The sequence below is a fragment of the Dicentrarchus labrax genome, unplaced genomic scaffold (genome assembly GCF_905237075.1).
Source record: "Dicentrarchus labrax unplaced genomic scaffold, dlabrax2021, whole genome shotgun sequence".
Classification (NCBI taxonomy): domain Eukaryota; kingdom Metazoa; phylum Chordata; class Actinopteri; family Moronidae; genus Dicentrarchus; species Dicentrarchus labrax.
The window spans coordinates 16,325,893-16,341,447 of record NW_026136707.1 but is presented as its reverse complement, the minus strand read 5'-3'; the positions used below and the strand labels follow the sequence as shown (position 1 = coordinate 16,341,447).

At 38.1% G+C, this 15,555-nt stretch overlaps 1 protein-coding gene across 2 annotated transcripts in view; it reads left to right on the top strand.

The window, feature by feature from the left end:
- Positions 1-15,555, top strand: part of LOC127367748 (F-actin-uncapping protein LRRC16A-like) — a 69,414-nt gene that overhangs the window by 2,013 nt on the left and 51,846 nt on the right. For both annotated transcript variants that reach the window (XM_051407846.1, XM_051407847.1), the window contains exon 2: positions 2,722-2,819. In XM_051407846.1, coding sequence (XP_051263806.1) covers positions 2,722-2,819 — 98 coding nt within the window. The remainder of the gene's footprint in view (positions 1-2,721; positions 2,820-15,555) is intronic.

The following is a 15,555-nucleotide window of genomic DNA, read 5'->3' as shown; positions in this document are numbered from 1 at the left end:
AACAGTGCTATCAGTTTCTACAAAACCAGTTCCAACAAGATGATTAGCCTGCTGACAGACTGAAAACCTGTTCAAATGAGATGCATTATGTTTTCTCTGACCACAGACCAAGATCTTTTCAGATTTCTTATGGTCCAGCTTCCACTCAAGCTCAGAGTCAGCGAGTTCTCCATCTTCACCCTCTTTGTTCAAGACTTTTCAGGATTGTCGCAGACTAACTTGCCTAACACTCAACACAAGGAATTTGGTTTGTCATGATCCTATTGTCATGTGGTGTTGTCTGGATGAGTGCATAACCAGCCATTGTTGGAAACATTCACTGGTCCGTGTGACTCAGCATCATACGAGATCACTCTTAGCATCCAGCACACAAGACATTTCAGCATGATGCAGCAGATGGAAACACCATAGATAAAATATAGCTTTTCAAAAATGGACACAACAATATTTTGAATAATGTTTTGTATGCTGTCTGGGAAACTTTTAAGTAATAAGGCAAAGAAACAGGCAGTTCAAACTGTATCTTAGTGTTGTTGTGTCAAAACAGAGGTGGGGGGCAAAGCAAAGCACATTTGACTCAATGAATGAACAATTTGGTCTTCATCTCTGTGATTCCGTCATTGAACTTGCTCAGAACAACCAAACAAGCAGATAGTTGGTGTTAAATATAAGAACCTATTGTGTTTTCTATCAATGTTTTTACATTGTTTCTTGATTCCTTTGCATACAGTCAGAGACATGTTGATAGACACATAAAACAACTTCCCAGTATACTTTTTTCTGGTTTATATCCGCCCCTGTTTGTTCATACTTATCCAAACAACTTAGAAATAACACGAGATATGATATTGTGTTATTTTTATGATCTTAAACACCTCCAAAATGTTTGCTCTCCAAAGTAAAAAAATCTGTGACATCATCAACACAAGCATCTGGATTGGCTGAGGGTCAATAAATGGGAGAGTAATTTTATGGGCTTGTGAATTGTTTGTTTGAGCTTTTACTAGGCCATAGGTCTCATTTCTCCACCTTCTACACGGGTCCCCACTGATGCCTAAAACGAACCACAGCAGCTGGCTAGTAAAATTGCCACTCCTGTCATAGTTCTAATGAATGAGCAGAGAAACGGAATTAGTAAAAAAAAAAAAAAAAAGATATATGAGAGTCTGTCAGGAGCTTTTTCTGTCCGGGACCAAAAACTGCTCAGGCTCATTAAAACATACTAGGTTTCATTTTGTGTTGAAACCCCCTTGAGACATTTCTGTGTCTTATTGGGTGTCTAAAGCCATAGTTTTATAAATACTGCGGGAGGAAATGGTGCACATTTTCAGTGGAGTTTATTCAGCAAGGCTTGCACATCAACCACTTTGCACTTTGCCTAATTATTAGTTTCACTTTGATCTGATGATGGTTTGAGGAAGCCCGTGGGCGAGGAGACATGCATGCCAGCACAGATGTACACGCACAGAATCCCTTTCTGTCTCAGACACATGTGCACAGACTACATCAGTCGCTGTGTGGTGGGTGAATGAGGAGCGTGGAGAGGCGGCTGACCCAGTTCTGCTCTCTGAGCCTGTTCCCTGAGTGGAGGCTACTACTGGGTGTGAACAATCAATCTGAACAACACACTCAGCATTGTAACAAAAGTTTTTTTTCCATTATTGATTCATCTGTTGAGGTAATGTTTTCAAATTGCTTGTTTTTTCCAACTACTAGTGAAAATCCTTAATATATTCACTTTACAATTATAAAAAAGCTAGAGAAAAGCAGCAAATAATTACATTTAAGAATCTGTCAATGTTTGGCATTTTTAGCCATGCTAGAATGGATGGCACTATTGATCTGTCTGTAGGCAGGTCAGTCCAACACTTTGGGCCAGACAAAAACATCTCAACAGCTATTGGACGTACTGGATGGTTGACATTTGTGGTTAAGAATTTTTTGAACTATTGGAGGGATAGAGTGCTGCAGGAATGGGTCCTAAAACGCAATTAGCAGGCTAACAACAGCAATCTACAAAGCTGTTAATTATACAGCATTTTATCAAACATTACAGTGCCATTAACCCTTGTCACTGTCTCTACAGTTGCTGTGCAAATGTATGAACAAAGATAATAATACGCACATCTTCTCTTGACCCACATAGAGATAAATGGAAAGTGAAATGCATTCTGAATGCAAATGTCCCAAATGATTTAATTGATTAGTAACATTTTTGTTTAATTCATTTCCATTCATCTAACTCATCTTTCAGGGCTATTATTGATAAGTTGGTATGTATTGGCATTATTGTTTTGATGAAAGACTTTAGTGCATCCCATGTGCAACCCGGGAAGACTGCCAGACTGAGGACCTGTACACAGTTTGTTCAGTTTATTAGTCTAACTGGCAGTGAATGTGTGTGCATTCACAGTTTTTTGAGTTTCACATCTCACCACAGACAATGTGAAAAGAGCCCAAATCTGAAACAGAGAAATCATTTATGATGAGCAAATTAAATGAAAATAACAAGTGCCTCCTTGGAAGTATTCCCTTGTGGAAGAAATGCACTGATCTGTGCTCTGTTAAGACAGAGCCTTCTAAGTAAAGAGATACTTTTTGTAATGCACGATAAGCCACTTGGCAGCGATTATTTTCGCTTCTCTTTTTTGCACAGATATGTTCCAAATTTGAGTCAGAGTCTCTCCTCATTTTATCTATTTTCTCCTCTTCTCTGTGTAGAGAGTGTAAGGGATGCAGTGGGGAGGAAGGTGAAGCTGTCGCTGAGGAAGAGAGTCAAACTGGAGATCAAAGGAGACAAGACGGAGAACAGAGTCTTGGTGAGTCAACTCCTGCTGCTTTCAAGCTACTTCTTCATTAATGAATTAATCTTTGTCTTTTTGTCCCACATTTCTCTGATCTTGAAATGTACAGTTTTAATTTAAGAATCAAATCAAAACACTTCATGTTTTTTTCTCCTCCTTATCACTTGAAAGACATTCATTATTCCACCCATCACAGTGAGCATCACTTCACTGCATTGTTACTCTGTCTTTTCAAATTCAGTTATACTTTTTTATTTTGTGGTAATTTCCTGCAAATCAAAGTGATTTGACCCTAAGTATCTCCTGTCTCATTCAGTCTGATGACTGTTTGAGTGGGGCCAGCTCAGAGGAGGCAGCATTGTGGTAAAGTTGTAATGGGAAAATATCAAAACTGTTTCCAAAAAGGCTCATTGTGACTGTTAACATACTCCATACACTTGAATCTTTGTTCATTTATAAGCAGGTTTTATAAATGTCAGTATTGTGACTGTAATTTTTCTCTGTTTGTCTCATGATTTATGTTTGATGAATCGGACTCAGATGTGAAAATGAGTCATGGATTCAATAAGTAACACTGCAGGCTCCAACTTTCCCCCCATTTTTATGTGTTTACATTTTGGAAAATTGGCACTATTTAAAACTATGAAGAATCTAACTATTACAGGATTACTCTGATACTGAAGAAAACGTGGTGATTGTCAGGCAAGTTCTGTTGTTATTCTGTAATTTCTAAGCAGATTTATTATCAGTTTTTTATCAGAGATAATGATATCTGTGAAAAGTGTAATTTACACTGAATCTAAAGATGTGCATTTTACGTATGTGTGTTCAGACTTTGCCTTAGTTATTACTTACTACAAATACGGAGTGCGGTTTTGATGCAAATTGCTGCAATTGGGCGGTAAGGGTCTTAAAGTAACTTAATTGTTTGCATGAGCTGTGTGCTTCTTCTGCTGCTGAATGTGTTGATCAGAAGGCAAACTAAAATAAGAACCTCACAGTTTAAAAACGTATTTTTCAGTCGGCCATTTTCAAAGGTCTTTATTCATGCCCAATGAAAAGTCACACTAAAACGGTAAAAGTAGCGGCCAAATATAAACACACTGGCTGTATGCTGAGGTAATTAATTGCAGTCATACCTCTGACTGTGTATCCATATTAGCCCTCATTGTGTCTATTGGCCAGGTGGAAATAGCAGCTCAGACCATTAACCGCAGCCCACGGTAAATCCACTAAATGCTAAATAATTAATACTTGGTAGATCATTAAAAATGCACATTGGCTCTTTCTGGGCTTAAAACAGATAAGAAGCTGATGATAATTAAGACAGAACAGCTACCTCAGTAAATTGGTGTCTGAGCAGGGTCCATAAAGTTTGATGTTATCAGAAAGCCTCCAGTTACTGTGAATGAATCTGCACATTGTCTAATATATGTGGATCATGGGTGGCAATGGCTGAGCCATTTAGTTAGTTTTCAGTTATACAGCTTTGTGTGGAATAGACAAAAGAAATTGGGTAGAAGAGAAAGTTTTAAAAGCTCTGTGAATAGACCCGCACAACCAAGTTGGTGTGCTTCAGGATGTGATATTGCATGACATTTACAGAACTCAGTCAGACCCCCTGAGCTCATTTGACTTAAATACATTTGTGGTTCCTGCAGGAACTTGAATATGTCATCAAGGGACATAAGCCGAGAGAGAGGTGAAAGACAGAAAAGATGAGTTTTACCTTCACATCTCTTGTACTTGCTAAATGATCTGGGAGCATGCTGAGGTGTGAAGCAGCAGGAGAGAGCGAGTTACTATGCGAGAAAATTACACTTGTCAGTTTACGTAATGTGATTATTAATTGGAGACACATCATTACTGCTGCAATCTGGAGTTATGACTGTTATATGAGCAAGGAAAATATACAGAAATATTCCTTTAAAGCTCTATGTGATGATTTTTTCATAGTGAAATATTGACTTCTAATATTTACCAGTGTTCTAGTTAAATCCAATAAATCATTAATCATAAAACAAAGGTACATTTCAGTATTTGATTTATATTTTATTATTCCTGACATCTCCCTCTGTTTAAGAAATTTGGCAACCCTAACCCTAAAGCAGCATGAGCCTCCTAAAGCCTTACAAATAAACTTAAACAGTAAAGTAAACAGACCTGGATTAGCAATTGTAGCTAACTGCACAGGGAAATACTTCTGGGAAACTTGCTAGTATGTGTATATATGAACCCATAGTCAGGACGGCCACAATTATGAGAATACGTTTTAAAAAAAAGAAAACTGTGATGTTACGTGAATACTGTTATGCAGTGTCCTTGATCGTACACTAGTGCATAAGTGTCGAATAGGATTTGATTTGTTTTTTGTTGAACAATGTTTTTACTATTCAGCATTTGCTTCTACCCAATGATCTGCAATCGCAGGACAGCACACCGACTGTAATTGTTTAATAATGTATGGCCTATAATTCTTAATGCTAGTTTTAGTGCAGTTTTTGAAGCTGAAAGCAATTTTTCTATAATGAAATCTAGTCCAGTCAGGTGCTCAGTTCGGGGTTAACTCTCTTCACGTGGTTGTGACAACAATGTCACCATGTGGGTGCTGGAAACGGGCTGGTAGTGCGCACATACACACAAAACAATGCAAAGAAGTGGGAGTCAGCACAGGGAAGTGAGGAATTCCAGTGGAGTGGTTCTGGTATTTCATCCAGACGCAGAGCATGAGAATGACTCGGTGAGTTTGTATAAATGTTCTGCTTGACCGGACTGAACAAATAAACCACTGTTTGTTGTTCTGCAGAAAAACAGAGTTTGAGAAACTGATTATGCAGCAAGTGGCTCAGAGAGAACACAAACATGTCGTGGAGTTGTAGCTTGAGACTGTTACGGTATCTAATGTTAGACATGATGAAAGAACAATATAGTTTCAGATTGTTAGCGTTGTGTTGTAAGTGAGCCACAGTCTCAAGTGTTTCTGAGAAGCGTACAAGCGTAATGCAGCAAAATGTTAGAAGAACATTCAGCCAATTTTATATATGAAGATCACTTTACTGTGAAAACACATGTATAATGTCTTCTCTTTCTCTGGATGGATAAGCTTTTTGAATTAAAATAATAACTGACTCAGAGTTACACTAACACTAACTCTGGAATTTATTTATTTAACACGGACAGTACTCATTAATACATATTGCTGAAAATGTGTCATAATTAGTTTTTTCTTTTTAAATCTGTAGTCCCTGGACAGATGTTACATCCTAAAACAACATGTAAATTTAAAATTATATATCACGGATATATTACATAAAAGACACTGCACATGTTTGTTTTTTATTTTCTGCCCTAGAATTGACTTAACTGTGCCTGTGCAAAACTAATAAAAAGATCATTACAAAATGACAAAATGTATGCACAGAATATAAATCACACTGGAATAAAGATCAGTAGGTAATACAATCTCTTTGAAATGGTAAACAAAGATAGAACAACAAGCCATAAAATAACATAACATGACAAAACTGTGATCATGCAGGTAATAAACTTGTAGAGTCAGCGGGTGTAATACAGTAAAAGTGTGTGTTTGGTTATACAATATGTTTGAGCAGAGGACTAAAAAAGGAGGGCAAAATGTGTGTCAAATCTTTATTAACAGATAAAGATGTAGAGCAAATTTAAGCAGTGTAAGCAGTACTGTTGTCTGAGTAATCGAGTTAATCTGTGACTAATAGGAGATAAAAAGTGACTAATTGAATTGACTGACTTATAATGCTACCTACTTCCTGTGGCTGAGAGTGTAACACACACCTGTGGGTGTGGCATTCAATCTGTGAACTTCAGACCATATTAACACAACAGAGTTGTTTGTTCACACTGTACATACACTGTATGTCCCTCCTGTTGACCAAAAAATCCACTGAGGTTGTATTTGTCACACAACTGAACACATTCATGGTTTTGAATAAGTTGTCTGACATTAAGTCTCCCTGAGAATCTGTGTAAACCACTATACAATAAATAGTGAGCCTCATACAAGAGCTGTATGACAGTATGCCCTTGTCAAAATGGTATTTTCAAGAATAAATCACATCATATGTCAAACTCATACCCCATCTATCTCCCACTGTGACTTACAGTCCACATATGATGTTTTTCGTTGACATTTATTGAACTTCCCTTGTCAGATTACTGCAGCCACATACAGTAGAGAACTTGATTTATTTCAGACCATGCAGGCCATCCATCTACAGAGTAAAGTACACAAATAATGAAGGGAGGAATATGGTTATTTCCACTATCAATTTGCTTGTCGGTCAAATAAACACAAGGCTTTTCCTCTTTTTTCTGCCATGCTTTTCTCAGACTGAGAGTGGAGCACTAGAGTGCCTGCGGCATCTCTTAAGCACACTAAAGCCTGATAGATACAGTCATCTCCCTCCTTTGAAGACGGGGGGATGAAGGAGGTAGAGATAATAACATCAGTCCATCAAACACACCCTGGGGAAGAAGAGAGGAAAATGGGTAATGAGACATACTGTACAGGGCAGAGGGGATAGAAGAAGGAAAAATAGAAGAATCAGAAAGAAAAACAGCTGTGAAACTCCTACAGAGACAGAGTGACAGACAGATACAATCAGTGACACAGTGTAAATCTGAAAAGAACAGAGACAACCCAGCACACATATTGTCACTGAAAAGAACACAACGTAGTAATGTCAATAGATTACTAATGGCATTGCTTTGTAAAATGAAGTACGAGTTCAAAACAATATCCACACTTGTAAGTAATGTTTGGCCTGTTAATGACTCCACCACTTTGGTCCACATTGAAATATCTGGAGGGAATACCATAAACATTTAAACAGACATCCACAGTCCTCGATGGATGAATCCTATACTGACTGGCTGATCCCCAGACGTTTCTCTAGTGCCTCCAAGAAGTTCACATTTTTGGATTTATTCAAAATGTCTCAACAAATATTGGATGGATTTCCGTGAAATTTGGTTCAGATGTCTTTGATGCCCAGAGGATGAACCCTAATTACACAGGTGATCTCCTGACCTTTGTTCTAAAATATCTCCACATCTACGAGATGGGTTGGACACAAAATGTTGTACTGAAATTCATGGTTTCTAGAGGATGAATTCTAACGACATTGATCATCCCCTGACTTTACAGTTGAATTGTGGTTGTAAAATGTGTTACTGTGTCAAATTCTATTGCAATCCATCCAACAGACATCATGTTCCCCTCAGGATGAACTGTAATCACATTCTGAATTCTCGAGTTTTCATTCATCCAGTCAAATGTTAATGTGTCATGTACTTTGGTTTATGACCAAATGCCTGCAAAAACTAATCATAATCCTACTAATCATAAAACTCAGCCTCAACTGTACTTTGTGTTTAGTGCTAAGTTGCAATTGTTTGCACACAAATAAGCTAAATTAAGATGGTGAAAGTGGTCTACTTATTATACCTGCTAAACATCACCAAGTTAGCATTGTCACTGTAAGCATGTTAGCATGCTGACATTTTACGTTAGCTCAAAACACCACTGGGTCTAAGGTGCATCCTCACAGAGCCGTTAGTATGGCTGTAGACTCGTATTCACAGTATTAACAGTATCCACTAGCCACTAAGTGTTTAAGTTGCCTAACCTAACCACGTTATATTTGCCATGATCTTTCCCTAACCTTAACCATGCTGTAACTGCCATGTCAAGATACTATAGAAGGTTTGAATTTTAAAATACAGACGTAAAAATATTTAGCAAAATCATCCAGTTGTAAACCTATATTATGAAAGGAGAACAGCTTTACTCCAATGATTTTGTCAGGCGTTGGGCTCATAGTGGTTTCTGTTGTCCTGCCATTAGTCATGTAGCAGTGTTACTTCTTCACAGATCCTTGGCCCCCATTTAAGACTAGATACTGGAGGGCTGGCGTAGTGTCCAACTTCCTCTTGATCTCTTGGTGTGAATGAAAGTGAGTTCATGGGTGTGTGTTTGTCCTACCCGGGGACTGTCACCAATAGTTAACTGCTTTATTGCATCTCATTGTTTGCTTTGTATGTGGGAGTGGCAGTGCACACACAGCACAGATGACACAGTGTGAAACAAAGCTGCTGTGCATCAACACAATTAAATCTGGAGTTGCACAGATTTTAATCTTATTTTGACTGTGCCACGACACAGTGCTTATATTAGTCTATCAGGTTACAGAATATGCAGGGTTTACTTTATGCTTTCGAGATGATGAAGCAGGTAGTTTCACATACAGTCACTCAAACTAATATCTGACTCCAGGATGTTGGCATTCACACGTTTCATAAAACTACTGGTTGTAAATCAGATTGGGTCCCACCGCCCAAACACATGTCCTTAGATGACGGTTAAGGTTGACAACAGGAAACATTACATTGTTTTATTTTATTACACTGCAGATTAATCTGCCATGCAGTCCTCTTGTGTCACACAAAAGTAGGGCCTTTTTTGTCACACAGATCACAGATACATACAACATATTAAAACAGGGTCCCAGTTCTAATCCTCTTTAGTCACTTGTATGCTATTTAAGAAGAAACAGTGTGTAGTTAACTAACTAACAGTGCATCACAGGGCCACAGTAGCTTATGTATCTCTATATCCCTTCACAAGTTACAAACTATTTTATTTCTCTTCTCTCCCTCAGATTGTCTCGATTTTGACCTTGATTCTATTGATATGTTTGGAAATTGCAAATTTAGGACGGAGCAGGCTACACATTTGCACACATTGGCCCTCATCAGTTTCCATATTTGTCTCTGTGAAGACTAAATCAGTAATATAAAAAGTAAAAAACTTGAAATTGTAGTTACTCTTCTGTTTTTCTTCCCGTCAAGATTTCTTCCAGCTTGTTCCAACATGACTCTGCTGATTACAGCCCTGAAGAAAATGGGGTCTTAAATCATTTTACTGAAGAATAATACAATGGTATGCCAACAGAAAGCTTGGCTGCTATCCAAGTCTAACAAAAGGATGGGACCCAAGCCTTTACAAAAGAACAGTAATTCCTAAATAAATGTATATTATTACAAATGAATTGCAGAATTTGTATAAACATTTGCATGTTTGGTAAGAACACTAATATGTCTTACTAATTCTGCTCGCCTCAGTGAAACTAAATGTACTGTAATATGGTCTCAAGGGGGAAATGTTTAAAAAGTCATGCTTACAACTGAGAACGGACCAAAGCCTAGAATCTTGTCTGACTTGTCTTTCCCGTCATCCTTCTGTCCTTTTCCTTAACTCGAGGTCTGTCATTAGGGGCAGTGAGAAAATGGAAGTGGCCCAGTTCTGTACTCCCTGATGATCACCTGTAATGTCCTCTCATGGGAACCTGTTCTAGGATCTTTTGTTAGCGGTACTAAAACCTCTTCCTTGAAGGCTGCAGAGGAAGCATCTGTCACATTTTAAATTCCCTTTGATAATAGACTATGACATTTAGTCTTTGCTGTAGGCTGTTGAAGTTTGTCTTAGTTTGGCTGGTATACTTTCTTCACTGAAATATTTTAAAAATAGCTGTAAATGTATTGTTATGCTTACATTTTAAGCACTATTAGTACTGGTTGTTTGGTCGCTGTATATTTTCCTGAAATCACACAATGATGATCTCAGTAAGTGCTGAAAAGAATCATTTCAGAGAGAGTATAAGTAGACATTAGTATTTTTATATTGAAATGACAGTTAATGATGGAAGATATTCAATTATAGTGTTAAACATGTTTAAAAGCACCACTTGTGGAAAGAGAAGATCATTTTGTTTCGGTCTTCTGTGCCTTTTAAAATATCAAGAAACTACATGGTTCATGGTGAAGAGACGTGATCTTTCTTTCCCTACTCCTTTCTTAGTTTTTTTCTAAGTCAGTGAGTGGGAGTTTCTTTTTTGAGATTTGTGGTTTGACAAAAACCACAGTGATCTTACTGGGGTCTTCCCTGCCTAAATAAATCTATTTTTAGTTTTGTTTTCATTTTTGAGGTTGGGAATCATTTTTTTTATATACAGTATGTGTTTGTAATGTTTGCTCATAGTTGAGTAGAGATGAACATAGAAATACTGTTCTTTGTCCTTTTAACCAAGGGTCAAACAGTTAGAATATTCTTTGGCACATAATCATTGTGGCTATATTCATAGTTAACTCTGCTTCAAAGTCCTCTGTATTTTCTACCATACTGTGGTGATTATTAACATAATTAGGGTGAGCTAGCCAGGCAGAAAAAATGCGTGAATAGGTCACCATTTCCCTGCTGAGTACACAGTATTCTACAGTGCCTGTATCCGCTCCACTGTTGTGATGTCTTTAATGCACTTGCAATTTAACAGTGATGTTTTACTCTACAATGCTGCAGAGGGTTAAGTTGAAACAGAAAATGAATTATTAAGTTTTTACTCTTTTTTTTGCTCAGCTACACCAAAACGGAAGACAAAACATAGTTCTACTCAAAAAAGTATGCATGTAATAGACCAGCAGTCCAAAACATAAAGATAGTCCAGTTACAATGATATTAAACAAAGAATAGCAGCAAATCCTCACATTTGAGAAGCTGGAGTCAGGAAATGTTTGACAGATGACACCAAGAATTAATCGAGTTATTGTTTCAGTCCGAATTTTGATTTTAAAATGGCCAATGTTACCTCTCAAAACAGAAGTTCCAATACTGAGAATTTTGTTCAAGTGTTTTTAGATGTCATTTTTGAATCACTCATTAATTAACCCACTTTCCTTTCATAGGCAGTTTTTGCTTGCAGCATGTGAGGGGAAACTCAGGAAGGTCCCAGGATTGAAGTCACCTTTTGCTGGGAGGCGACAGTTTCAAATGTGGTTCAATCTAGCTGTGAGACATTAGTGAGGACTTACTTCCTCCCTCGTAATGACCAAAATATAGATCCATTTAAACATTTAGTGTTCTCAGTCTGAAACAATCTCATTAGGTACACTTCTCTGCTTCTGCGCAAACAGAGCACTGTGTTATATCTTCATGCATTTAAATATGATGAAAGCACCGTGATTCCTCTCATCTTGAGGCTGATTTGCTGTGTCATACTGTGACCAATTCAGCCAGAGCTGTGATTCGGAACAGGCTGGATGCAGATGCTAGTTTAGGTTAGCCAGGGAGTCTAATTTTCCACACCATGTTATAAGACTGAATGGTTTGGTTTCTGTAACATGCTGGAAAAGACTCTGACTCTGAATGAGCCGGTTAATTAGGAGGATAACAATGTTTGTGTGTGTGTGTGTGTGTGTGTGTGTGTGTGTGTGTGTGTGTGTGTGTACACTTCCCGGACTGTTTTTCAGCACTTCAGTGCAAAGCACCAGACACAGCAACAGTATAACCTCCCTGCAATTGTAGAGACAACATACACAGGGACTCTTTTAGATGTGCCCTCTTGGGCAATGAACTTATATATGCATATAATGCACCGCGATATTACAAAATATAAATAAAATTCTCAGGAAATGAATGCGTAAACAAAACAAATCTTTTGGTGTTAATATAACAAAAGAAATAGCCATGCATGAAGTGCTCCGCATTAGTCAACATATTCTCAACAGAAGGTCTGCACTGTAGTGTCGCTAGATGTCACATGCCTTGACAAAATTTGCTGATTTATGTTTAAAAATATATAAACCTTTAGCTCTAAAATGTAAAAATATCGATACGTTTACTGAAATGACAAGGGTGTAGGACTCAGTGGCATCTAGTGGTGAAGTTGCAGATTGCAGCCATTTATATACAAACAAAGAAACATGGCAGTTCAACCTGGTGGCCTCTGAAGAAGAGGACCCACTCCCAATGTAGATAAATACAGCTCATTCTGAGGTAACAAAAATACAACAAATATACTAATAAAAACATACCTATGAATAGTATATTGCATTTCTGCCAACAGATCCTCCTAAATGTTACACACTGGACCTTTAACACTCGTTTTAAATTACTTAATGTCACATAAAAACACGAATATTAAACAAGCTAAAAAGATGCATACTTCCCCAGTAAAAGAAATAAAACATTATTTCTATAACAATAATATCAACAACACTGTAAGAAACATGGGGAAACGTAATTATATAACACCAAAATTTAACACTGGAATTGTTGACATGCACCTTTCAAAATGAGTCTCAGTTAAATCCACATAGGATTTATATACAAAGTATAATTTTATTTCTATATATTCATACAGTGGTGTCTATGCATTGAGTAATTGTCTCTATATTTTTGTGTGAGGGAGAAAAACTGTTCCCAGTGTGGGAAGTTTTTCAGAATAAGGTTGAACATGCTTATTATGTCATATGGTCTGTTCACTCACTGACTGAGTATCTACCTGTCTCACTCTGTGTTGTATTGCTCCCCATCAAGCTGAATAGGGATTTTTTTATAGCAAGGCGTAGCATGTTTCCAGCCTACAATGCCCTACAAAAGCCTCCCTGGGGAGATATTAACCAGCCACAAAGCTTGGCTCCATGCAAGCCCCGCCCACAGTCATTCATCTTCATTATCTCATAGGTCAGGTTCTTTGTCACTCAGGCAGTCTTTGTAATATAATTGACCCTACCTTAGGTCGCTGGCTTGATAGTTTTGGTTTTATAGTCTCATAGTGCTGACTTCCAATGTCTGGTTTCAACAATGGGATCAAATTAGTTGTTACTTGTTATTTTGTGGAGCTCTTCTTGACTTATTTTTCTATTTCAATAGACAGCAAGCAATGTCTTGGTTAAATCTGCAATTTTTTTGTCAAACATATATGCTGTACTGATCTGACTGGTCCTGTCCCTTGTGCGTCCTATTTGGTCTTACTTTGGGAAAAGTGGCTTTGGTGAATGCGATGGCCTGGTTGGTACAGTGTCAGTCTGCTCTCATTGGACGTACTTAAATGGGGTTTATAGGTCACAGCAAAAGTCAGCATTGATTTGGTGATAATGACATTGGTGCACCATGTCATAGTAAACAGCCACAAAAACATTACGGTCGAATCTATGTGATCTTTTCTGTCAAAACAATGAAGCCTGGGTGATACAAATTAGACCAGCCTGCAAAATGAGTGTCTTCCACAGAGGCTCGCCGCTCATTTTGGTTGCCTGATGAAAATTGTCTTTGAACCCATATTACTTATATATAACAGAAAGGGTGGAAGCATGTGTGTCATATTAGACAGTTTGTCTCGGCCTTCAGACATTTGCTGGCACACATGCAGCTATTTCTCACCAAAACAACTGCACTGACTTGTCTACCAGCGTTGTCTTGTGTTTTTGTCACATGGTTGGTTTTTATGGTGTCCTTGCAGTTGATGTTGCATTACTTTTACCTTCTACAAACTGCTAACCCCCTACCTTTTTCCTTCATTGTTCCATTTTGCTAGATTTCATCTTATTGTTGACATATAATATATTTGTCGTTATTACATACAGTATAGAGAGCTGGTAGCGGGTTCAAATTCTATGACATTGTAAAGGAAATACCCCGCCTTTTACCCACTCTGGTCTTTGTGTGCAATCCTGTGTGTCCATGTTTCTATGTGTGGGTGTGCTCATCATGCATGTGGATTTTGACAGATCAGCAATATGCTGAATTGGGTGTTGATGTTTGACCCTATGACCCTTACTCTATATAATATAATACCTTTCCTCAACACTGGTTTCCTGCAATTGGTAAAACATGCACAAAAGCACTGCCCTCCTCTCCTATTCTTAGAAGGTTATTATGGTATTTGGTAATATTGCTTATTTTAAGTAACTTCAGTGATTACCACAGTGCTTAGATATATCACCATCTGTACCTAATGTTGGAGAAACATTTTTTCCTGTGAAATCATCAGTTTTTCCTGTCAAGCATGATCCACCCAATTAAAGCTACATACCCCTCAGGATTTCTGTTTGATTCTGTTGTATTCCTTTTCTGAATCCCATTAGAGTCCTTACAGGAAACTGTTAGTTTTACATCCTCTACATCTTTTGATCATTTTCACTTTGATTATTTAAATCTAATCATGGCATGACCTTTGCTTAACTTTGGGGGGAAGTATCATTCATAATCTAAACCACACTAACTGTGTATTTATCACTGAAATCAGTGTTCAGCACTGTGTGTGTTTGTGTGTGCTATTAGTGCTGCCTGATGTTATCTACCCACTCCAGAGGGAAACCATGGGTAATGCCAATACCAGCCCAGAATGAAATCCCCCTCCCTCCTCCCGCCTCCCCTCTCCCCGCTCTGCCTTTGTCTCAGTCTTTCTTTTTCTCTCTCGCGCTTTCTCTCTGTCATACCTGCGTACGTCTCTCTCCTTGACAAAGCACTGTACTTCAGATTGAGGAGCTGTTCCACTTTGGTTTTCTGTGTTACTTTAATTGTAAAAATGTGACTACTAATGTAAATATTATGTTTGTTTTCTCTCTGGTTTTCTCTGTCTCACGCTTTTCATCCCTGTGGTCTGCAGCGATATCCTATTTACCCAGAAACCTTGGCTCACCATCACATAGCTAAACACCCACACGCACACACACACACACACACACACACACACACACACACACACACACACACACACACACACACACACACACACACACACACACACACACACACAAACCTCCTCCCCATTGTGTCTGGCTGGCATGCTGATGAATGAATGAACCCTTGTGATTATTCCTTATCTCTGTAACTTAAACACACACAGGGTTTTTAGAGGATGCCCTGCAGTCTGAC